Below are 24,567 nucleotides of genomic sequence, written 5' to 3'. Positions count from 1 at the left end.
CTGCGGCACCAATCGCAGCTCGCCCAGATCCCAGAAGGTTCTGTCTAAACAGACATCAGTGTTCAGAGCTGATTGGAACACACATAAATGTATCACAGCTCTTTGTACAGTAATATGCTTGGAGAAATATGATACGTGTCACTTCCTGTGCTTGTGCGCAGGGGTGCGAGCTAGATTTCACTAAGGTGAAATCAGAGCGCCCTCTTCAGGCCAGTGTCTCAAATTTACCACAACTCAATTTAACAAGTTCACCTGAAAAAAATGTATGATGTATGATTTGTTGTTTTAGAGATCAAAACTGACAGAGGCTGTTGTTTGAGTGTCAGGCGGTCGGTGCATGTGGTTAACAGCTGCTCGAGTGGCACTCCACGCTGGGTGGGGTTTTTCCTCCATCCCTTCATGACACAACCGAACTCAGTCTTTGATGAAATAACACAAAGCAGACTTCTACAAACAGTTTTATTGAATGACTTCAGTACAGAGGAGGGGAGAGACGCAAAGCCAACTAAATGAAACGTGGATATTAAAAGAGGACTCGAAACCGTGCTTAAAACATCCTGTTTGATCTTCGTCCTCCAGATCTCACTGCTGAATGGGTGTGTTTAATACTGCACGTGCACACGGGGAGAAGCGGGAGAGGAGCGGGAGGCCCGTGGGACTCGTCTGAGCGAGGGCCGTCGTGTGAAAGAGTGTGACCAGATGACATACAATCAACCAGAATGGATAAGCGGAAGGCCACCTTCACCACACCCTCTCCAGGCAGGGAGAAGGCCGGGCGCTTTGGTTTGTCTCAAATTATTTCAAGGCGCTCCGAGTATACATAAATATCCCTAACTATCAGACTGTACATGAGGCACTGGGGGGGGTGGAGGTTTACCTGAACACACAAAACATTTTCTTTGTGGACATTATATACAAGGGGAGCTGGAAAAGTCAAGTATATTCAGTGTAAAAAAAGAATACTGTGTGCATGTTCTTTGGTCTAGCTTTGAACAGCAGGCACAGAGAGCACGAGAACGCTGCTCCCTCAGCACTGGAAGACGGCACGCTGCTTCTGGAAGGGCTGGTCTGAACAAAAGGCATGAGCGTATTCTGGAGGCTGGTGAAATCAAAGCCTTCACACACACACACACACACACCTCAGTGTGAGGGTCGTGAAAGCAGTCGGTGACTTCAGGTCCATCCTGAGCGGTGTGGTTAATGACGGATCTATAGCTCAGATGGGGTGCTGTCTCAGAAAGATCACTTGCTCAGGTTGACAATGTGCATTTAAAAAAGGATTCCGTTCAACAGAACTCTGTGTGTGTGTGTATGTGTGTGTGTGTGTGTGTGTGTCAGAGCCTTGCTGGGGAATTTTCTTGGCAAACATCCTCTCAGAATGCAGCATGAGGACTACAGTGATAGAAAAGCGCGCACACGTACACACACACACACACACGTACACACACATGCGCACACAAATACACACAGTGCATGCTAACATAGAAGAACTGCTTGAGGATGTAAACGTGTGGCCCACCCCCCTCTCCTGTCAGCTGGAAGTGTGACTCTGAGCTGCACAGAAGCAGTGCTGACTACTTCTACATCTGCCTTACTGTGGATTAGATGATGCCTTGGTCAACTCAGGGAAAACAGTGGTGTGTGGACAACGCTCTTGGTCTCTCTATACTCTTTTCTCATAAATCCCATAAATATCACAAAAAATATATGCATTTACCTGAAGAGATTATGGTGACAAAATGTTAAGTACTAAAGAGAGTTGTATATTTACATCGGCGCTCAAACTATGTGCCCTAGCTGAGATGCTAACGAACAGGACTTACGGTGTATTGCCAAACAAAACAACACAACAAACAAACATACCTCTAAAGTTAGTAGATGGTAATGGAGAAACGGAAGTGGGAATAATATAGATAGGACACTTACATTTGGTGCTGTTAAGTGGCATGAGCCACAAAAATAACAAATAATACACAACCTTATAAAAATGAGCAATAGCAGAAATACAGTCGCTGTATTCAATAGCACCTGATTCACGAAACTGTGTTTTCAGAAAATGGACATCTGTTTACTAATAGATGTGCTCAGTGCAATTGTAAACAGGTGTCACTTCTTAAATGACATAGTGAGGACGTTAGTGGCATGTTCTATATGGAGCAGATGCAGAAGTGAACCTCGCGGGACAGGCCAGTAAGAGGCCCGGGAACGCCGACGCTTGCGTGTTTCCGAAACGTTCTTCAGTCCGGAAGAACACTGGATCGATCAGTCCATCTCCTCTCCTTGAAGTAGCACCATGCTGGGGTTCTTTCATTTCTAACACTGGAACACCGTAGTCCGATGTAGAGGAAGGCACGTGATTGGTTAAGTCCTCTTCATGCAAACTTGGCACCTACTGATGTGAGTCCGCAGGTTCCCAGCCTTTAGCGTGGTGGGGACGGGTTTCCTGAAAGGACACATGGCATTAACACTCAGCAAATCTCAAACGTATCAAAAAATGTATTAGTGGACCTAATAACATGGAAAAAAAAGAAGCAAGAGGTTGATTCACATGTAGGTCATATTATCCCTATATGGTTATACTGCCCCCTAGTGACAAACAACAGAGTTTGCTTTACTTCCCAATGTCTTCCTGAGTGGAATTCAATGTGTCAGAGTAGCAGAAACAGTGAGATGTGGCTAAAAGCAGAGAAAGGCTGCAGGACAGATCTGTTGAAGAGGACAGACCTAAACATCTCCTCGTCCTCGATGGTGGCCAGCCAGAAGCTGTAGGAGTTGGCATAGTAGTTGCAGGTGCCGCGGCCGTGACACTCGATAAAGGGCGCGGAGCGGAACTCCTCCAGACAGGAACCAGGGGAGGCCAGAGCCTGACCAGAACCTTCAGACCCAGCACTGGTGTGCTGAGAGGGGGGAGGGGAAGAGAGAGAGGAGGGAGATAGAGGGAGGGGGAGAGAGAAAGACAGACAGAGAGAGAGGGGGAGAGAGAGAGAGAGACAGAGGAAGAGAGGGAGGGGGAGAGAGAGAAAGAAAGACAAAGGGAGAGAGAGAGGGAGGGAGAGAGAAAGATAGAGAGAGAGGGAAAGAGAGAGAGGAAGGGGGAGAGAGAGAAAGAGACAAAGGGAGAGAGAGAGAGAGAGAGAGAGGGAGAGAGTGACAGGGAGAGAAATAGAGAGTCAGAGGGATAGAGAGAGAGGGAGAGAGAGAGACCAATTACCTTTCAGCCGAAACTCCACAGAATCTGATTATGATGTGTTTGCCATATTTGCTTTCTCACCATGACGAAGGAGTAGCCAATCCAGAGAGAGCTCCACCCACGAGGACAGGGCGGGATCATGATGGTCTGGCTGTGCACTGCGATCACCATGGCAGGAGCCTCACACACTGCACATCTACAGTAGGAGACACACACACACAAGACACACACACAGTCATACTCACACACAACCAAATCAACAATACAGAGTGCATATACAACTAGGAGGTCCACGCCATGGGTATGGGGGTGCTCACAGCACCGAGTCCTCTGCACACTGACCTGCTAATGAAGGGTTTGATGCTGTCGCCTGTGACTGGGGCCATACTCATTGGCATGGGCTCGGGAGACGTGAGCCAATAGGAGTAATCGTTACGGGAGGCGAAGTTACACACGTTGTTGATGTTACAGAAGAGGAACGGCATGGGGCTGAACTTCCGCAGACAACTGCCCGCCGTTCCTAAAGGGGGCAAGAACGTGTTCAGAGACCCATTACAGCTACGCAGTGTAGACACGATGCTACGTCAGGATTACACTGGTACCTGTGCACACCTGTGATATGCCCGAGTGCAGATGAAAATTTGATCAAGATTTGTGAGCTGGTCTACATGGTTCTGACCACAAAGATTTACACACAATGGATCGTTATAATGCCATGACTCTGGAGCCTGGTCCAGATCTAATTCTAATCTGGAGCTTGGTCAGGAGACACAGAGCACACAATAGTCAAATGGGCCAGTTACTACAGCTGTCTGCATCACCAGAATTGCACAGGCCAACATTACAATACAGTATTACAACTCACACACGTGACACGTGAAACACTCTGTCCAGACCTACACCTGTTCTACTGTCCTCTTGTGGGCATGTGCACGTTTTCTTGGTTTGGCACGTTCGTGCAGAACTCACCCAGGTCCTGTCCGTGCGAACGCTCATTGCCCTGCACATAGAGGAGCGAGTATCCATCATAGATCTGAGTGGTGCCAGCGGGGCACAAGGGCACCTCCACAGACTGACTGTGGCGTGTCACCAGGAAGCCGTGGTCCATGGAGGAGGGGCCAGGTGGGCCAACGTGACCTGGGATCCCATCAGGGCCTGGGGGGCCAGGGTAACCTCTGGGTCCTAAAAGTGCCGGGTTACACACAATGATTATAGGGGGTGTCACATCATAAATAGGTAAGCAGGGCATATTTTAGCAAGCAAGCACATCTACCAGCAGGTCCAACTAGTCCCGGTTCTCCTTTAGTGCCAGGAACCCCATTGTATCCAGGTACTCCATCCTCTCCTTTAATACCTTTATGACCCATTAGTCCTGAAGGAAGAAGGGAGTAGGGTTTGGAAGAGGAGGGGAGAGAGAGTGAGAGAAAGAGAGAGGGGGGGGGGGGGGGGGGGGAGAAGAAAGACCAGAATCGCAAATTCAAATACAACACATATTTTGGCAATTTTTGCTCTATAACTGATGCATGATAGAAAAGGCAGTGGTTTCATTATGCAATCGGTGCCCCATGTGTTTGCTTGTAGGAGGAAGAAGCATTCAGAACACTACACTACCTTGTAGGAGGAGGAAGTATTTAAAACGCTACACTACCAGATAGGCGGAAGAAGCATTCAAAACACTACACTACCTTGTAGTAGGAGGAAGTATTTCAAACACTACACTACCTTGTATGAGAAGGAAGCATTTGGAACACTACACTACCTTGTAGTGGGAGGAGGTATTTGGAACACTACACTACCTTGTAGTGGGAGGAGGTATTTGGAACACTACACTACCTTGTTGTCCTTTCAGTCCAGGATACCCCTGAGCCCCAGGCAGACCCGGAGAACCCTGTGGACCCGGCAGGCCAACATCTCCTTTCACAACGGTATGTGGTCCAGGAGGTCCAGGTGGGCCTTCACTACCTTCATGGACAGAGTTAGCAAAAAAGGGAGTTAATTACCACATAACCCACATTGATTTATTCTACATATTTGCATGATGCAACATTATCATCCCCAGAAACATGAAACAATCTTCCAAAGTACCTTGTGGTCCAGGAAATCCTCTGTCACCCAGCTCACCCTTAAAACCTCTATCCCCAAATTCACCCTTTGAACCTGAGGAACAGATATAGATGTAAAACAAATGGCAGTTTTGCTGGATTCAGAAATAGTTTAATGGACATAAAGAGAACCAGACCAAAAGCACAAGATATATGATCACATCTGCGTGGCACCTGAGTGTTTATGCATTTGGTGTATCAGCAAGCAGAGTTGTGTAGTAACAGATTTGCTAATAGTAGCAATTTATAATTGATTTAAATGTAATCAAGTTCCTTTGTAGTGGAAAAAGACCATTAAAAGACACATCTAATATAACCTTCTGTGTCTGATTTGATAGTCATTGGTACGAGTCTCACCTGGGAAGCCAGGGACACCTTGAATCCCCATCTCACCCTTATGTCCGTTAATACCAGGAAGGCCTGGCTCACCCTGGGCAGCACAAGTACAATCAGGATCCACATTCTCTTCTACATGTGTGAAACTCTATGGGTATCAGGTGCTTTTGACTTACAGGAAATCCAGATATGCCTTTCTCGCCTTTCACGCCCTCAGTGCCCTGTGGGCCAGGGTAACCCCTCTCTCCCAACTCTCCCTTCGCTCCAGGACTGCCTGGAACACCTGTAGGCCCTGGAGCACCAGTCTGGCCTGTAAATATAACATTGGGAAACATCAGAAACGCATGACTTTTTATAACGAGTGAGTGCCTAGAAGATTCAATTCAAGTAGTAACGTCTTCACTATGGGATGTCGTTTTTATAAGCCGAAATTATAACGTGTGTGTGTGTGTGAGAGAGGAATAGTGATGTGTTTGAGATGGACCTGGCTCTCCTGGCTCTCCCTGAGGTCCTTGTTGGCCTTTAGGGCCCTCCATGGGTGGTCCTGGTAGTCCTCGTTCTCCAGGTCTACCCTGGATGCCCTCATAGCCTGGCAAGCCTTTGTCCCCTTTGGATCCAGGAATACCAGGGCTGCCAGCAAGGCCAGGTAGCCCTGGGGCACCTGTATCACCTGAGAGGGGCAGAGCAGAGTCACTCAAACAGAGCGTCACCATTCACACAATCAGTCTTCTCACAACGGGCACAGTGTGATCTTGGGGGTCGGACGCTGACAGACTCCTGAGATCCTCTGTTAGCATGCTAATGACTGTGGCATGTCTTGCCTGTACCCATCTTTCCAGTTTCAGTAACTTGTCTGGAGGGCATAGGGTACAGAATGCTTTTCTAGAAAAATATCTCGATCCAAGAATTCGAAAGTAGAACACTGCGTTTGAAATTATAAAGGTGTTAGACAGGAAGCAGTAAACAAAATGTCAATTTCTCGTGTTTGCGTCCAAACCCGGGCACATCTATGCACACGCTCAGCAAAGCAGATCATCACTGCAGTCACAATGCCATGTCTTATGAATTGTTACCCAACAGTATTAATGCCTGGTCAAATGTTTCTGTTAATTAGTATGGCTGTCCCAGGCACATTTTTTTTATTATTCCTCTAATTTAGGTTTAACACTATATGATGAAATGGTACTGGTACAAAAACACAACTAAACTATACCAATACTAATACACTGGCACTATGGTCAAATTGTGGAGGAAATCCTCTCTGTATTCAGCATGGGCTTTAACTTAATGTTGTCTCCTAGGAGGTGCCATTAAAATAGTTATTATGGATTTTATTGTAGAGTTTCTCCATTTTAAATGAGTGTATAAAATGAGTGTATGAAAGGATCGTTCCATTCTGTTATCAATAGAAGAGTAAAAAGTGAACAAGATTCAGCATGTTATCTTTAAACCTTTGAACATTTTGTTCACATTAGGGAAGTCTGACCTTTAATGCCAGCATGGCCTGGCGTCCCAGGAAAACCTGTTCCAGGGAACCCTGAAGAACACAAACACACATTTTGTTCTGATGCATATCACTGAAATCATATCACTGAAATCATTGCAATATTTGTCAGGTTAGCAAACATATTCTATGTAGTAGTTAATTATTTGCATGCAAGACACCACAGCCATCGTACAGTTATCTGATATTTCATCACATATAATCTAAATAAGAATTGTATTGTAAAAATACACTGCCAGATAATTTACCTGGATCCCCCCTCTCGCCTGAAGACCCAGGAATGCCATCTTCTCCAGGCTGGCCTTTATCCCCTTGTGGACCTGAAGGGCCCTGTAGGCCAGGTTCACCTAGATACAAAAAATCCCGTCCAACAAATGGACATAGCCAATAGTTTTTAGAAAATGCATCATTAAAACATTTCTTAAATATATTCAGGAATACTCCAATAAGTGATAAATAAGAATGATGGGTCAAATTAATAATGGTGCTGTATAAGATATATTGTACTGTTCACATCTCAGAAAAACAATTTATTTGCACATGGATTATGCATATGGCACGTGGTTATGAAGTGTTTTTGCCCACCTGGCCGTCCCAGAAGTCCAGGCTGTCCTGGGACCCCGGGCAACCCTGGAACTCCTTTCTCTCCTGGTACTCCAGGACTTCCTGCTCAGAAAACCATATAGTTGTGCAAGTAAGTATCTTAAGCCATGTGCAATGAATATGCAAGGACTTTGCTTATGGGAAACGAACACGTGGTCAATAATGTTTTTTTGAAGATGCACAGAACTTGCCTGGAAGACCAACAAGCCCGTCGTCTCCTTTGTGCCCATGACTCCCAGGGATCCCTGGGATTCCCATGCTACCTTTCACGCCCTTTTGCCCCGACTCCCCAGGGAAACCAGGCTGACCCATTTCACCCTGTATACAGAGCCATGTGGAAAGGAAAAATTTTAATAAGTTGTCATATTTAGTTCCTTATTTAGTTACAAAAAAGTATAACATTTCAGTCCAGTTTCTGGCAGTAATTTAGAGTTCAATAATTTTGATGCCGACACACACACCTACACAATAGTGTTCATGCATAAATACTCTACCTTCTCGCCAGGGACGCCGGGGAGTCCGATCCCTGGGAGACCTTCATCTCCCTTTTGGCCTTTCTCTCCTTGATCACCCTTAAATCCAGGATGGCCAGGTGTCCCAATAAATCCTTTAGAGCCCTTTGGTCCAATCGGTCCTGCAGATCAAAAAGGTCAATAACTCAAACACAATCAAAAGGATATTACTCATGCAATATAATGATACAGATATATCAGGGTTGCCAACTTTTGAAGATCGCCTGGAGTGAGATTTGAACCTGGCGGAGGTAGGGAGTGTGATTACTACCATGATTGAAGATTTTTCCATTGTACCTGGCATTCCCATTTCTCCTACGCTGCCTTTAGATCCAGGAAATCCAGGAAGTCCAGGTTCTCCAGGGACTCCCGTGTCACCTTTTGCACCTAAGGTGGGCATAAAGTTAGTTTTATTTTTCATTCCTCTTATGGTCAACAGTCAGTGCAGTGGATAAGTTGCTAAGTGTGTTTATGATACATCACTGTCAGACGGTTTACCTGGCTGTCCTGGTGAACCAGGCATTCCATCTTTTCCTGGCATTCCAGGGTCTCCAATTATCCCTTGATACCCCTTCTCTCCTGTTGGTCCGGGGTCACCTGTGAGGAGAGTTCACAAGAGTTTAGTTTTCGAGTCTCTTATCCTGTGCTATTCTGCCCTGTAGCTCTGGGACGTCATCTCCTACCTCTGTCACCAATGTCTCCCTTGTCTCCTTTCATGTCCATTTTCAATATCGTCGTCAGATTCCCAGGTGGCCCCGGAGGGCCCTCATTTCCTCTGTCTCCTTTGGGACCCTCTAACCCGAGCTCACCTTTTGACCCCGACAAACCAGGGTCACCTGTCGGGTTCAGAATCATAACATAAATAACCATAAACAAGGTACATTGAAAATGAAGTAATGAAAAGTAAGGTCCCATTTAAAAACATAAATACTCTACCTCGTTGTCCAGTTTCTCCTGGGAGTCCTTGGATGCCTTCAAAGCCAGGTGTCCCTGGTATTCCCATAATTCCCATGTCTCCTTTGGGACCTGGGATCAGTTTCAAAATACATGACCTTCCACGTCTGACAAACATCTTGCAATGCACCTTGTCGCTTCACAGAGAGGCCATTTTCAAAGTGCAGGACATGGTGTAAACCTCACCTCTTTCTCCAGGGAATCCATCATTTCCAGGAAACCCCGGGTCCCCTGGAAGTCCCTTGGGCCCTGGGGAGCCAGGAAAACCAGGGATGCCCTTCTCACCTGGAGGACCGGGCATCGCGGGACCAGGAAAACCTGGCAGACCTTTCTCTCCCTTTTCACCAATGTGACCTGCAACATCACAAAGTCATATACCATATAAACAGGATGTGCCTATGAGTTCATGCCCCCCATTTGCATGCATTCAAAAAGTTGCCAATCCTGTGGCTGTTCAAGCAGGAACTCACCAAAGGGACCAGGTTTGCCAGGAGGTCCCATTGGTCCAGGTGCCCCTGGCTCACCGGGCCCTGCAGGTCCAGGTGGTCCTGCAAAGCCACGGACCCCAGGTGGTCCTGGCTCACCTGGAGGAGAGAAGTAACAACAAATTACACATATGTTGTTGCTGGGGGAAAAACGTTTCTTTTATGGCTGTCTGGTGATGCAGCATATTAATCATAAGCAAACATTAACCCTGTGACTATAATTTTTTCTTTGGTTCAAATTAGTATTGTGTGACAGGATTTCTGTACCTTTCACACCCTGAGGACCAGGTGGGCCAGTTTGTCCCTCAGTTCCAGGTACTCCTGGCAGTCCTAGAATACCCTTCGGGCCTGGAAATCCAGGTACTCCACGTTGCCCTACAGAACCCTTGGGTCCTGGAAGGCCCATGCCTGGTTCACCCTTTAAGATATAATACCACTCTCAATAAACCAGGGCTACGTACTCACTGGATGCCACACATGAACCATTTAACAACAATGTGCCAACAAAATGTCATCATACTTTTTGTCCTGGATATCCTGCGTGTCCAGGCACACCATCCTGGCCAGGGCGACCAGGCTCTCCAGGGATTCCTGCCGCACCAGGTATGCCAGAGTACCCTGAGGAGATCAACAGAAGGATCTCAGAAAACAACACAACTAGTTCCATAAGGTTTTAGAGTTACACCAGCCTCTAATTCACCATTTCATATGAGATTTGTAAAATGGTACTCCTTCAAAATGGTAAACCTTCCATGGTAAACCTTCAAGAAAAGTTTCATTGAAAATTACCTTTTGGCCCTGGTGGGCCAGGAGCTCCAGTTCCTGGAAGACCAGTATCACCTTTCTGCCCAGGAAACCCTGGCATTCCTTCATCTCCAGGAACACCCCTTTCACCTTAAGAATCAAGATGAAACTAACCATTACACAGATAAGCTTGATACACACTGTATTATACTGTATGTGTCCAGGAATTCATTGTATCTATGTTTGGGTGGAAATGGTTATTGTGTTATTTTCAAATGAGGAGCATCAACAGCTGAGAAGTTACCTTGAACACCAGGTCTTCCACTTTCTCCACGAGGTCCTGGTGGACCTTGAGGTCCCGGTGAGCTCACACTTTTTCCAGGTTCACCTTTGGGTCCTACACAAAAGACGATAACGAATTCAAATAAAACCAAATTTTGTGCATCAAAGTATTTTTCTGCACTGTGTGTAATAAAAGTACAAATAAATGTAAAAAAATGAATACTGGCCTGGTATTCCTGGACTTCCTGGGATACCAGCTTGTCCTGGATTTCCCTTCTCTCCAGGATCTCCAGCTCGACCAATCCCAGGAATACCTGGTGGTCCTCTCTCCCCAGGAAACCCTGGAGGTCCCGTCTCTCCATCAAGACCACGATCACCCTTAATACCTTCTCTGGCCTTTAAAGGAAAAAGGTTTGCATTTTTAAAAATCCTACATCCAGCTAAGATGATCTAACAACTAACAATTAAAATATACATTTTTATATAATGTACAAAACTACTGGGAATACATGTGTTTTTTTTAAGAGATATTGTCTATTATCGCTCACCGGTTCTCCTTTGGGTCCAGGAACACCTGGTTGTCCATCTTTCCCCGGAAGTCCGTCTATACCTGGGAACCCCCTTGCTCCAGGAAAGCCTGGCAAGCCCTTATCTCCCTTCAGACCTGGTGCTGCATAGATGTCACCAGGTTCGCCTACTGCACCTGGAGCGCCCATTAAACCTGGGGGGCCATCTGCACCCTGAAAACCAGAAAAAAAGACATTTTGGCTTTGCTTTTCTGACTGTGATTAAATAATAAAGTGTGCTTGTGCAGAAGTGATGGGCTAAAGTACGAGGTGTTTCTGCCCCAACAATGCACCAGCACAAACTACTGGTAGTGAAGGGCTGGTGAACTGATGCCAGGCTGTAGTGAAACTTCAGCAGGTGACAATGATGGCCTGGCTACCAGTTATGCCAATTATGCAGATATGTCTCCAGAAAGCTGCAAATTATTTGTAAAACCATAACCATACCATGTTACACTTAATACTTGAATTGTAAACAATGTCTGGTCATTTTAATTTCTTTTTTTTTGGTTGTTCAAAATACAGTCAGCTGCTAAGGTACTAATTCCAACATTCCACTTATCTTTCACCACTGTTGCATGGAAACATGTTGTTTCCATGGAACAATAGTGTATTTTCATGTGTTAAACAGAGTAGGCCTGAAACATGCAACACATGTAATCACCAGCCTATGCACACACACACACACACACACACACACACACACACACACACACACACACACACACACACACACACAATGCAATCACCAGCCTGCAAAGTCTTAGAGTCAAAGCCTGCAAAATTTCTTAGACGATTCATGAAGAATGAAGAAAAAGGTCTTGACCACAATGAACCCTGGAATGATCATTGTGGGTACCTTCCAAAAGGTTTGTTTACAATGATTTATAGCAGTCAGAATCACTTCAAGCTACTTGTTCACTGATTCTGGATCCAGATCACCTGCAGTCATCTGGAACATCAGTTGTCTTTCACTTATGCTTTTAGTGTGAAAGAGGGACTTACACACTCCCAGAAGTAAATCCAACAGTTAAATATGAAACTGGCCGTAATGGGGATTTGGAGAGAATTTGGGAAGATGTCGGCACTTACTGGGACACCAGGAACTCCATTAAAGCCAGGTACACCCTTTTCCCCTTTCCTGCCTGCTGGTCCAGGGTAACCTGTGATACAAGGAGGCAATAGAATTTCAATCAGAACATGCTTGGACAACTTGGAGGTTGCTTTAAAATGCTTTGATTATTTCTTCATATATTTCAAGTTCAGTCCTTTATTTATTGATGTTCCCATGAGGAGGAACCTTACCTTGCTGCCCTTTGGGTCCATCAGGACCAGGTAATCCAGGAGGCCCAAACGCTGAACAATCTACGCAAGGTTCTCCTCGGTCGCCTGAAGGAGCACAATACAACAAGCTTTTACTGTATGTTGTCTCCTTACTAAGTAGTTCAGGGTGACAAAAGTGAAGCATCTGTGAAATGAATCCTGTTCTTTTATTTCCTGTGGTAAAGAGTGTGAAGCACCTCAGAAGCAGCAGAGCATCGGTGAGTAAGTCTAGTCACTCCTACCTTTCTGCCCCACCTCTCCCTGTAGCCCAGGAGGTCCGGGGGGACCTTCTGACCCCTGCTCACAATCTCCACCTACAGGGGAAAGAGATGATATCAGAGATGCAATAACGTACAAATAAACAAACAAATATATGATATTAGAGACTTATTAACACACAAACAAACAAAGAGATGATAGAGACACAATAACACACAAACAGATGATAGAAACACAATAACACACAAACAAAATTCTTTAACATATTGAATTATGCTCCAACTAGTCTGTCCATCTATTAAACCCCTGTATCAATTGTAGTGTCCATCCACTAAACCCCTGTATCAATTGTAGTGTCCATCCACTAAACTCCTTCATCTTTATTTGTTTTCATGAGAGGGGTCGTCTTAAAATACTAGTTGCACCTACTTGATTCTCCAGGAGGTCCAGGTAACCCAGGAGGCCCATCAGCACCTGGAGGTCCTGGGAGAGACTCTCCATCAGCACCTTTATCTCCCTTTTGGCCAATTTCTCCAGGGAAGCCTCTCTCTCCAGGAGGACCTTCTAGGTTCCTGCCTATATCCACGGACGGAGAAGTAAGTCCATAGGATGAAGAGATTCATGGAAGACGGTTTGTGGATTTTGGATCTTCTTTAAACTACAGATCTTAATGTCGTCCCCTCACCTGGGACACCAGGATCTCCAGAAGGTCCAGTGAATCCTGTAAGAACAGTTCACACATCAGTCTAGGGTTAAAACCATATTGAACAAACAGTTGACATATCAGTTGGGAGATAATTCCATATTGAATATGGTAGTGTGAAACCTAATGTGAAATTTAGACAAAGAAATCAGTGATTAAATTATGATTATAATGATGATGATTATTAGCACTTGGAATGATTGCAACAGTCTCACTCCAGAAGAGTACAGATGTATTACCTCAAATACCCAAACTACTTGATCTATCAAATACTTGGGGTATTTGATAGGCCAGGTAGTTTGGGTATTTGATAGACCAGGTAGTTTGGGTATTTGATAGATCAGGTAGTTTGGGTATTTGATAGATCAGGTAGTTTGAGTATTTGATAGATCAGGTAGTTTGGGCATTTGATAGATCAGGTAGTTTGGGTATTTGATAGATCAGGTAGTTTGGGTATTTAATAGATCAGGTAGTTTGAGTATTTAATAGATCAGGTAGTTTGGGTATTTGATAGATCAGGTAGTTGGGGTATTTAATAGATCAGGTAGTTGGGGTATTTGATAGACCAGGTAGTTGGGGTATCAAATACCCAAACTACCTTGTCTATCAAATACCCAAACTACCTGATTTATCAAATACTCAAACTACCCGATCTATCAAATACTCAAACTACCCGATCTATCAAATACTCAAACTACCTGATCTATCAAATGCCCAAACTACTTGATCTATCAAATACTCAAACTACCTGATCTATCAACTACTCAAACTACATGATCTACCAAATACCCAAACTACCTGGTCTATCAAATACCCAAACTACCTGATCTTTCAAATACCCCAACTACCTGGCCTATCAAATACCCCAACTACCTGATCTATCAAATACCCAAACTTCCTGGCCTATCAAATACCCCAACTACCTGGTCTATCAAATACCCCAAATACCTGATCTATTAAATACCCCAACTACCTGATCTATCAAATACCCAAACTACCTGATCTATTAAATACTCAAACTACTTGATCTATTAAATACTCAAACTACCTGATCTATTAAATACTCAAACTACCTGATCTATCAAATACCCAAACTACCTGATCTATCAAATACCCAAACTACCTGATCTATCAAATGCCCAAACTACCTGATTTATCAAATACTCAAACTACTTGATCTATCAAATACTCAAACTACCTGATCTATCAAATACTCAAACTACCTGATCTACCAAATACCCAAACTACCTGGTCTATCAAATACCCAAACTACCTGATCTATCAAATACCCCAACTACCTGGCCTATCAAATACCCCAACTACCTGGCCTATCAAATACCCCAACTACCTGGTCTATCAAATACCCCAACTACCTGATATATTAAATACCCCAACTACCTGATCTATCAAATACCCAAACTACCTGATCTATTAAATACTCAAACTACCTGATCTATTAAATACTCAAACTATCTGATCTATCAAATACCCAAACTACCTGATCTATCAAATACCCAAACTACCTGATCTATCAAATACTCAAACTACCTGATCTACCAAATACCCAAACTACCTGGTCTATCAAATACCCAAACTACCTGACCTATCAAATACCCCAAGTACCTGATCTATCAAATACCAAAACTACCTTGTCTATCAAATACCCAAACTGCCTGATCTATTAAATACTCAAACTACCTGATCTATCAAATACTCAAACTACCTGGCCTATCAAATACCCAAACTACCTGGACTATCAAATATCCAAACTACCTGGCCTACCAAATACCCAAACTATCTATCTGTGATTTTATTACAAAACCTTCATACAAAATGTTAATGAAAATGAACAGAATCATTTCATTTTGTGACTTCTGCAATCTCTTCTTGCAGAGGGTTTTTATTACTGGAACAAATTAACTTGTGGAATTAAAAGAACAACAAAAATTGAATGTAGAAATTTCATGTTCATTTTCCTAATAATTAAGTTGACAAAATTATAAGATTCTGAATGGTGATTTTAAGAAAACATGAAATAATATAAAACTTTGCACAATTTGTATTGATCAAATTATCTAGTCTAGTAGGGCTCATTATCCCTCACCTCGTTCTCCTTGTGGTCCAGGGAGACCTCGAGGTCCAGGAGGTCCAGGTGCACCTTCACCCTTTAACAAAGACAGTGGCGCTGCTGAAAATGCTGGCACAAGGTCACACCAACACAGTGTAACCAGAACACGGCGGGGCACTTACATAGCCAGGAGGTCCTTTCTCCCCCTTCTCCCCCTGTTTAGAAACGAGTCAAATAAATGGGGCATGTCAAAATCCCTCCAGGAGATGAAGAAAACACAGGCAACTATGACACACAATAATTTACCTTCATGCCACTGAATCCAGGAATGCCAGGATCACCTTGTTCACCCTGTCAGAAAGAAAAGGCATACAAAAAATATTTCTCCATTTATATACGAATTAGAAAATATATTAGAAATCATATTTTCTACTGTTCATTTTAGAAAATGGTATATATACACACATATACATTTGGTTATTTACATGTTTATTTTACATTTTTATTTTTTATTTTTTATTTTTATTCAGTTTTTGTCAGGTTTTTTTTTTACAAAATGAGGAAACAAACAGCACCAACCTTTGTTCCATCTTCTCCATCCTTTCCTGGTTTTCCCTGACAGAAAAAGAAAAAGTCCAGCTCTATTGTACTCACTGTAACACTGTACTATAACACTGTATTGCAACACTGTACTGTCACTCTGTTTTATAACACTGTACTTTAAACTGTACTGCAACTCTGTACGGCAACACTGTACGACAACACTGTACGGCAACACTACACTGTCACTGTTTTATAACACTATAACACTGTACTTTAAACTGCACTGTAACACTGTACTGTAACACTGCTGTCAACTGCACTGTAACACTACTGTAAACGGTACTGTAGCACCGCACTGTAACACTGTACTGTAAGCTGCCCTGTAACACTGTATCTGAATGAGGGGTGAATCCCAGTCCCAGTGGGACTGAGAACACTACTCACTCTTGGCCCTGGAGATCCAGGTTCGCCTTTGATTCCGAATTGAAATGGAGAGCAAACGCCCTGAAAACAGAACACCATCCCATCACATATAACCATATATAACCACATATAACCACATACAGTATAACCACAGTGTTCTCATCTGTTTGTCTTTTAGTCTACATATGTGTCAGTCTAAACACTGTTGCATTCAGCAGTCATATAATTTACTTAGTAAAAGAAAAACAACACTTTTACACATTTGAATCCCACAGCCCTCTGCAACATGCTGATTCTCTATCAAGAAATAAGAGAGGTACCTACATATGTTTTAAAAGTACTTTACCACCCATTTCTAAGTGTTTATGACCACTTACAGAATCTCCTTTATCTCCTTTGGAGCCTCTGTCTCCCTACAAACCAGAAATACACATTAACCAAATCATCTTCCAAACTGCCATCCTGTACACTGTGTTCCTGACAACATTGAGCAGTTAGAGGCTAGTGTGTTTAACATTTCCACTGCATTAGGTGGTTTATTTCCTGTATACACTATAAACTGCATTGCACAAGTTTTAAAAAGAACATTAACGGTCTGAATTTTTTTGCCAATTTTAAATGTTTATAGACGTAAGTGAAATTCTGAATTATTTTTAAGAATGGGTGTAAATACAGTCATGAAGAAAATGCCCCTACCGGTGGTCCAGGTAGATAATGAGTCGTCGGAGGGCCGTCGGAGCCCAGCAGGGCACCAGGAGGTCCTGGGGGACCTTTTGATCCTCTGTCACCCTAGTGATGGAGGTACAGAGTTAATTTTAAAACATTCTATGGACATCTTCAGGGGGACCATTTCATCTTTGTGAAGAAGTGGTTTTTCCCTACTTCCATCAACCTGCTCAGAGCAGAAAGCATAGGCAATAATGTCTTTTATTCAGAAAATAAGACAAGGTATCTCTAATGGCCATTTTCTGAAACAGCGTCTAAAAGAATGATCATACAGAGAGTACTTCTCATCATAGATAAACCTGATTTACTAGTCAGCTAAGATATTCATTTATGTTGAGAACAGATTGTTGCGTCGAAATGAAGATTGTTTCAAACCATGATTATGACATTCCTCTTTTGAAATGTTGTACCTCTACATTAGTCTGTTTCAGTCTGGTGAACATCTGTTCATGTCTACTGACTGCTATACAGTGATGTCAGTAACGCGTTACTCTAATCTTACCACTTTTTTCAGTAACAAGTAATATAACATGTTACTATTTCCAGTCCAGTAATCAGATTAAAGTTACTTATCCAAGTAACTGTGCATTACTATTTTTATTTTCCTTAGTAAAAATATATATTTTTGCTTTCTTCTTGGCTCAGTTATACTTTTGCATCTGACCGTACCGTTCGACTCCGCAGAGAGTCCTGCGAACCTGTGAGAGCGTGAGCGTGTTCACGTCATTCTGTGCAGTGTTCTCCATAACGATATGCGGTTGTGTAAAGAAATACCCCTCAAAAACAGGGGAAGGAATACCAATTTTAATGTTGCATTGTGTTCCAGGTTTGAAAAGTGCTGGAATTTAGGCTAAAGCTAAATGCTTGAAATTTTAATTGTATTTCGGTTCACAACAAATAGCTGTCTGAATAGTTTGCTTGTATTACTACATTTACAAATACATTTACAAGTAATACCGCACAGTGACACAAAAGTAATGTCAGGAGATATATTATTTATATGTCACGAGATACATTGTTACTTCCAATAAAGTGAGTTTTGGAAAAACTCATTTTGCTGCTGAATGTAACTACTAAAGTAACTTGTAAAATAATGTACTTTCTTTTAAGATCAAGTAATCATTAACGTAACTAAGTTACTTTTGAATGGAGTAATCAGTAATCAGAGATCGGATAAATGTTTCAAGGTAACTAATCCATCACTGCTGCTATAGGAAACCTGCAATTTCATAGCACAGCCATGTGCAGCACAGTATGTAAGACCAGCACTTCAGCACTTCAGCACATCAGTACATCAGCACATAAGCACATCAGTACATCAGTACATCAGCACAACAGTACATCAGCACTGTCACGTCTAGCTCCGCCCCCCTCCAGTCAGTCATGTCTTTGTTGTGTTTTTCTATGTGCTAATGTTTGGTCTTCCCATGTGTTCTCCTGCCACGCCCCTGTCATTAGTTACTCCTCCCCCTTTGTCATTGTAATCACCTGTTTCTAGTTGGTTCCTCTTGTTTTCTATGTAGGGTGTGTGTCAAAATTTTAAGTTTTTCTGGTTTGTCTTGGTACTTTCTGGTTGTTTTTCTCACATTTGCTCCAGTTAATTGTAACGGCTTCAGTTTGGTTTCCTTTGCTTTTCTTCTTTGGTCCTCTGTACTGTGTTCATATCTCATGTCTCAGTTTGTGATTGTTATCAGCTAGTTCTTCCCTTTTGTACGTATATGTTTATGTAGGTCATTGTTAGTTGTCTTGATGTATATAGTCAGGCTTTCAGTATCCGGATTACTTCTGTGTAGACTGTACTAAGCTTGTGTACTATGTTATCTTTTTACTGTAAATATATATGTTATGATTTATTAGTATTTCCTTTGTGGTTGTGTCTTGTTTGATTATCTTGAGCTCCCTCTAGTGTTCTGTGGTCTGTGTTTTACAGTTAGCTAAGATGCTGTGTCGGTCAAGTACCCTTTGTGTGGGCAAGGAAACCTTAAATAGGCAAATCAGCCCAGTTCTTGGTAGACCTTGCTCTCTATTGTGCATGTGTCCACCTGCTAGCACCTCACTGCACATCAGTACATCAGTACATCAGTACATTAGCACATCAGTACATTAGCACATCAGTACATCAGTACATAAGCACATCAGTACATCAGTACTCTTCTGCTGTCCAACTCACCTTATCCCCCTTTGGACCAACAAAGGTCAGTCTTTCTCCCTACAAATGAAACAAGCAACAGTTGTCCATGAGTGTAGTTCCAACCAACAACACATCACATATTAATATGCAAGCTGGGAAAATAACACCAGAGAGTATGGACACCTACAGGAGGGCCGGGTTCACCAGGTTCACCTCTTTCTCCCTGCAAGAAAAGATGGAGGAATTAGATTAGCATCCATTAGACTTGGATGGAGACATTGGATGGAGGCTAAAAGCTCCATCCATATGGTTAGTTCCATATATTGGCAGGAAGAAACATTCCCGTGCTGATCTGTTCTTTGGAGTTCCCTGGTCTCTCGGATCCAAGGTCACTGTGACCCGGTCACTCACCTGGCCTCCTGGTGGGCCCGGTGGACCCACAGGTCCTTGTAGTCCAGGGCCTCCAGGTAATCCCTTAGGAAGAAAAGTCTTACTTAAATTCTGTTCCACTACACTTCATCACTACTTTGTCAGTTAACAGTGACGACCACACTTACCGCTGATCCTTTCAGGCCTGGATACCCTTTGGATCCTTTCTGGGGAATAAAGCCCTCGATAACACCGCCTGGATCACCCTGGGGGGAGAGATATCAGTCAGGTAAGGGCTAGTGCCTGTCACACTGCTTTCCTCTCATGGCCATGTGTATGTTATTTCAATTGAAAGTATCTGAAAGGATTGCGTGGTGATTAGAATCATCGCTGGTTTGGATGAAGTCTTCCCGCCTCTCTTACCTTCATTCCTTGGAGACCTGGAAAACCCTGCAAAACAGACAAATATATCATGCACTTCTAAAAAGGGGGAGGAGCCTTGAGCTACTGCATTTAAAGACAACCCAGTGTTCCACTATCTCAGAGGCTAGTGAACGGCCCCGGAGGTGCTACAGCTGTTTTCCCATAGCGTTTCCTTACTGGTGGTCCCATTATTCCTGGTATTCCCGGCAATCCATCTGTACCGCGCTCGCCCTGCAACACACAAACACTCCCTTCAACTCTCTGATGACTGAAAGGCCCAAGGAACACAGCGTAAAAGAACACTAGTGCTGTTATGACACCAGAGCATTACACTAAACACCCAGCAAAGACTGAATGAAGAGAACACCCAGAACTATGATGAAACACTAGTCAAAAGACTATTGAATTCACAAATCAAAAGTGTGCTGGAAGTGTCTGGGCATCATGGCTGGGCAACGTGGGGGAGGAGCAGCACAGCACAGATAAAAATCTTTAGCAAAATTAGAATGCAAGACTAGTACCATTCACACTAATGCAAAGCACACGAAGATTCATTATACCTCGTACATGCATACTGTGTGCCCTCAAGACAAACATTAAGCTAATTATTAAGCTAATTACCTAATTAAGACTAAGACTAATTAGCTAGCCTTAATTAATTAATAAACATTAAGCTAATTACCTTCGTTCCATTGCAACCTGGGATGCCTGCAGGTCCTGGTGGGCCATCCTGTCCCGGTAAACCCTGAATGGCACATAGAGACCCACATGACACATTACATACACATTAGTCTACTTCCTGTCTTCAAGACACATTATAACAAGTAAAATTCACATTTGTAGAAACACTACCACATTATAGGGTGATTAAACATGGAGTATAGTGGAAATATGGAAATAGTACTAATATCCGCTGGCCATTGAAATCCATTATTCATTACTGTTTTGGTACCAAATCTTGGTTCTGGTTGTGGGTGCGTTTGATTCTTACCGGTAGGCCAGGGTTTCCTGGGAAACCAGCTGAGCCGGGAGGACCCTACAAGAACAAAGTCTTCACGTTAGGGTATCACAACCTACAGTGCTGCTATCATTTACCTCATAAGGCAGATGTGACAGCTAAACTTTACAACTTTACAGATTTTATTTCTGGCTTTAAGGTAAACTACTAGTAATTTGAACAAACTTTGCAAAACCACATCACAAAAAATGCTTATGGAGATTTTACGTCAAGTGTGTTTTGCTGTGTTCACAGCAAATTATTTCATTAATTGATAACCATCCACAGTATTTCTGATCTTCCAATTAATTGCTTTTGTGTGAGTGTAAAAAACAGAATCCTGAACAAAAATGGCCGCACTTACACGCGCTCCTTTCATCCCAGGTGCCCCAGACTCTCCACTGTCTCCCTACGAGAGACCGACAGCATTACAAGAGCTAGAGTACAGTTCATCTCTGGAGCAAGACGTCTTAGGTTCAACAAATTAATTTAAATGTGCCAAGGGACAACTAGATAAGCCATCTGTGCTCGTCTACTGCATGCTATATTTCACAAGGAGTTTCTGTTTGGTGTCAGTGTGCATGAGTTGCGGTCTGGTGATAGTATGGATGAAGTGAGGTTTGGTTCTGAATACCTTTGGGCCCATTGGGCCGGGAGGGCCCTCGTGACCTTGCATACCAGGAAATCCCATGTTGCCTTGCAAGCCGGGGAACCCCCTCTCCCCCTGCAAGCAAAGAGGACGACCATGAGCACGCTCTGCCCTAGAGGACACTGGGAAGTCATGATCCTACAAGTAAACACCTCTCAAAGTCTCACTCTCTTTGATCTACAGTGTTTGTTGAATATATGCAACCACACCTCCGGGCCCTAGAAGATGTTTCCAGAATATTTTCTGAAACAAACTGCAGTTGCTTGCAAAACACCACTAGATGGCGCAAACTATATTCTTCTATTTATGATCTTGTCATTTGACTGTAAACTAGACAGGTTGTACAGGGAAATACACTGCTAGTTGTCTTCTTAATGGCTCAGTATGTTCACAGATTGTAACTTGATGGTTTACACAGATCTTTTTTTAAAAAGTACTAAATTGCCTGCAAGAAACAAATTCATACCATTCATATTAAAACAAGCTTTACATAAAATAATATTATATAAAATAATAATATGAGATGTTATCGAAGTCCAGACATTGAGGACCCGTGGATATGAAATGCCACTAGTCATGTGACATGTAGTCATGTGTCCTTCATTGGCTGACGTGCACTGGCTTTTCCCTCTTCAGGTTACAGTGAAGAGGAGATGAACGAACCTTTGATCCTTTGACCCCGCTGCAGTCACACTTCCCACATGATGATCCCGAACACCCCTGGAAAGAAAGAAGGAAAGAAAAGATTAGTTACTTTTCACAGAAAGAAAAAAAGAAAGAAAGAAAGAACGAAAGAAAGAAAGAAAGAAAAAAAAAGAAAGAAATCTCTGTGATACTAAATCATGCCGCTAGGGGGCAGTAAATGCACGTCTAAATATTTCAAATCACAGACTATTGTGGTATGATTATTATGGCTGTTGATGTAGCTCTACTCTATTTCCTTATGCATGCCTATTCCATTAACCACTCAGAGTGAAAATCTTTTAAGACATCAGGAACAAAAAGAATCGCTGATCAGTAAACCTCCACCTCCACTCCTGGAAGAAAAGAAGAATAAACAACAACAAAAAACGAATGACCAAGTGGTGTGCAGACTGTTTAGTCTGGACCACAGCACCACAGTTTGATTTGCAGAGCTGCCAGTATTTGACCGAAAAAAACGAAACACACAAACAAGCCAAAGTGATCCAAATAACAGCTGTGACTGGACGTCTATGACGAGTCAGTGTTGTTCACACCGAGAATGTCACAGTGTTGTTCTGGTGTGAACACCCCATAAATGAGTTCTCCAGACCAACAGCACATGGCCAGCTGCACCAAATGTTCATCACTCCATCATGTGCTACAGACCCCACCCTTCAGAGCCCGGTGGAGAGGAGAGCATGGGAACTGGGACACATGCCTTGGCTCTCTCTCTCTCTCTCTCTCTCCCTCCATCCTCTCCCTCCATCATCTCCCTCCACTGACTGCTGCTACCAGACTCACGTGCGAGGCAGCCTTCCAAAATACTGCAGCCAAGCCAAAGCGTAGATCTGCAGGTCAGCCCAGCCCCCGAGGGTTCTGGGTAATTGTGCAGGCACTGCAGAGGACCGTGAGAACTGCTGGTATGAGCCACAACAGGGTCTGTCCAGCCGGACCGCCAGCGTCTGCCCGGCCCTGGAAACTGCACTTGGCCCGATCATTTCCAGGGCTTCGTGTAAGACCTGAGCATGTTTGTGTGACCTCAGGGTAAAGGCAGTAACACCTAGTCTTACAAGCCAAAGCAGTTTAGAAGGGGGTGCAAAAATAAAGCAACATCTGGCCATGTCGCCAACGTCACCAGCCTTCAGCGCAGGAGGTGAGCACCCAGCCAACAGTGGAAATCAGACCCTCCAGACATCACCATCCCATACCCAACACCCCCCACCGATGCCTTTGTTGTCAGACGGCCGTTCTGATCTGCGGTACATCAGACATACCAGCGTGATCGAGGCATGACTGGGGGTCGGGTTGCCTGCCCCCCGACAAACCCGACACGCATGAGGAGTCTGATCTCCACGCGTGTACGTCTGCTGTGATGGCCATCTCCTGGCTCAGCCACTGACACGCTCATCTCCGGCCTGGATCTGTGAGGCGGAGGGGCGCGCTTTTGAAACTCACGCCTTATTTTCCCTTCCAAGCCAAGTCGTGCATCCCCACAAACCCAAACACAATATGAGCAGAAAAATAGCAAAACGAGACAAGGCCACTGATTAGAGGCTAAATCAGCTAATGGTGTCTGTAGGTGTAAAACGTGCCTTGGTGAATAGCTTGTGAGTCAACTCTATCCAGTGTGTCATCTGGACAATTTCACCGCTGTGAAAATGATGTGGGTTATTGTGAGTCGGAGAAACGCCACAAAGCCACGGATACGTAAAGCATCTCTTTAGCCGGTTTAGTCTGGGGCTTCTGAACGCTGCTCTCAGAGCAAACAAACCGTAACTGTGAGGGAGTGTGTGTGTGTGTGTGTGGGGGGGGGGGGACAAAGCCATATCCCTCACACAAGAGAACCTGCCACACAAACACCAACAGTGTCCTGAACCTTCCACTGAATTCTCAGGACGTCTGGCAGTTCTCATGCTGCTGTATTTCTCAGGTGTTTTTAAGTTTTCTGTTTAATCGTTGTCGAGGCACGCAGGCCTCCTCTCCTTCTAGTGTGTAACCTTCTCTCCCACGCACGTCCTGTGTATAAGACAG

At 43.7% G+C, this 24,567-nt stretch overlaps 1 protein-coding gene across 1 annotated transcript in view; it reads right to left on the bottom strand.

The window, feature by feature from the left end:
- Positions 1–445: 445 nt before the first annotated feature.
- The window catches only part of col4a1 (collagen, type IV, alpha 1), a 38,772-nt gene continuing 14,650 nt past the window's right edge, over positions 446–24,567 (bottom strand). The window contains exons 2-52 of the mRNA XM_077001780.1: positions 22,516–22,572; positions 21,838–21,927; positions 21,568–21,612; positions 21,198–21,242; positions 20,889–20,951; positions 20,384–20,437; positions 20,207–20,233; positions 19,972–20,049; positions 19,826–19,888; positions 19,602–19,637; positions 19,454–19,492; positions 17,254–17,346; positions 16,935–16,970; positions 16,579–16,638; positions 16,171–16,206; positions 15,898–15,942; positions 15,774–15,806; positions 15,628–15,688; positions 13,506–13,541; positions 13,250–13,396; positions 12,844–12,915; positions 12,584–12,667; positions 12,371–12,441; positions 11,261–11,452; positions 10,940–11,108; positions 10,735–10,827; positions 10,476–10,580; positions 10,207–10,304; positions 9,954–10,104; positions 9,672–9,785; positions 9,388–9,555; positions 9,184–9,273; positions 8,931–9,083; positions 8,746–8,844; positions 8,545–8,634; positions 8,230–8,369; positions 7,923–8,053; positions 7,718–7,794; positions 7,381–7,479; positions 7,115–7,165; positions 6,113–6,298; positions 5,805–5,938; positions 5,650–5,722; positions 5,276–5,347; positions 5,024–5,152; positions 4,464–4,562; positions 4,160–4,372; positions 3,533–3,710; positions 3,272–3,386; positions 2,725–2,897; positions 446–2,443 (exon numbers count right to left, since the gene is read on the bottom strand). Coding sequence (XP_076857895.1) covers positions 2,362–2,443; positions 2,725–2,897; positions 3,272–3,386; positions 3,533–3,710; positions 4,160–4,372; positions 4,464–4,562; positions 5,024–5,152; positions 5,276–5,347; positions 5,650–5,722; positions 5,805–5,938; positions 6,113–6,298; positions 7,115–7,165; positions 7,381–7,479; positions 7,718–7,794; positions 7,923–8,053; positions 8,230–8,369; positions 8,545–8,634; positions 8,746–8,844; positions 8,931–9,083; positions 9,184–9,273; positions 9,388–9,555; positions 9,672–9,785; positions 9,954–10,104; positions 10,207–10,304; positions 10,476–10,580; positions 10,735–10,827; positions 10,940–11,108; positions 11,261–11,452; positions 12,371–12,441; positions 12,584–12,667; positions 12,844–12,915; positions 13,250–13,396; positions 13,506–13,541; positions 15,628–15,688; positions 15,774–15,806; positions 15,898–15,942; positions 16,171–16,206; positions 16,579–16,638; positions 16,935–16,970; positions 17,254–17,346; positions 19,454–19,492; positions 19,602–19,637; positions 19,826–19,888; positions 19,972–20,049; positions 20,207–20,233; positions 20,384–20,437; positions 20,889–20,951; positions 21,198–21,242; positions 21,568–21,612; positions 21,838–21,927; positions 22,516–22,572 — 4,845 coding nt within the window. The 3' untranslated portion in view covers positions 446–2,361. The remainder of the gene's footprint in view (positions 2,444–2,724; positions 2,898–3,271; positions 3,387–3,532; positions 3,711–4,159; positions 4,373–4,463; positions 4,563–5,023; positions 5,153–5,275; positions 5,348–5,649; positions 5,723–5,804; positions 5,939–6,112; positions 6,299–7,114; positions 7,166–7,380; positions 7,480–7,717; positions 7,795–7,922; positions 8,054–8,229; positions 8,370–8,544; positions 8,635–8,745; positions 8,845–8,930; positions 9,084–9,183; positions 9,274–9,387; positions 9,556–9,671; positions 9,786–9,953; positions 10,105–10,206; positions 10,305–10,475; positions 10,581–10,734; positions 10,828–10,939; positions 11,109–11,260; positions 11,453–12,370; positions 12,442–12,583; positions 12,668–12,843; positions 12,916–13,249; positions 13,397–13,505; positions 13,542–15,627; positions 15,689–15,773; positions 15,807–15,897; positions 15,943–16,170; positions 16,207–16,578; positions 16,639–16,934; positions 16,971–17,253; positions 17,347–19,453; positions 19,493–19,601; positions 19,638–19,825; positions 19,889–19,971; positions 20,050–20,206; positions 20,234–20,383; positions 20,438–20,888; positions 20,952–21,197; positions 21,243–21,567; positions 21,613–21,837; positions 21,928–22,515; positions 22,573–24,567) is intronic.

The sequence above is a fragment of the Brachyhypopomus gauderio genome, chromosome 4 (assembly GCF_052324685.1).
Source record: "Brachyhypopomus gauderio isolate BG-103 chromosome 4, BGAUD_0.2, whole genome shotgun sequence".
NCBI classification, from domain to species: domain Eukaryota; kingdom Metazoa; phylum Chordata; class Actinopteri; order Gymnotiformes; family Hypopomidae; genus Brachyhypopomus; species Brachyhypopomus gauderio.
The sequence above is the reverse complement of the archived record's forward strand: the minus strand, read 5'-3'. Positions and strand labels throughout refer to the sequence as shown.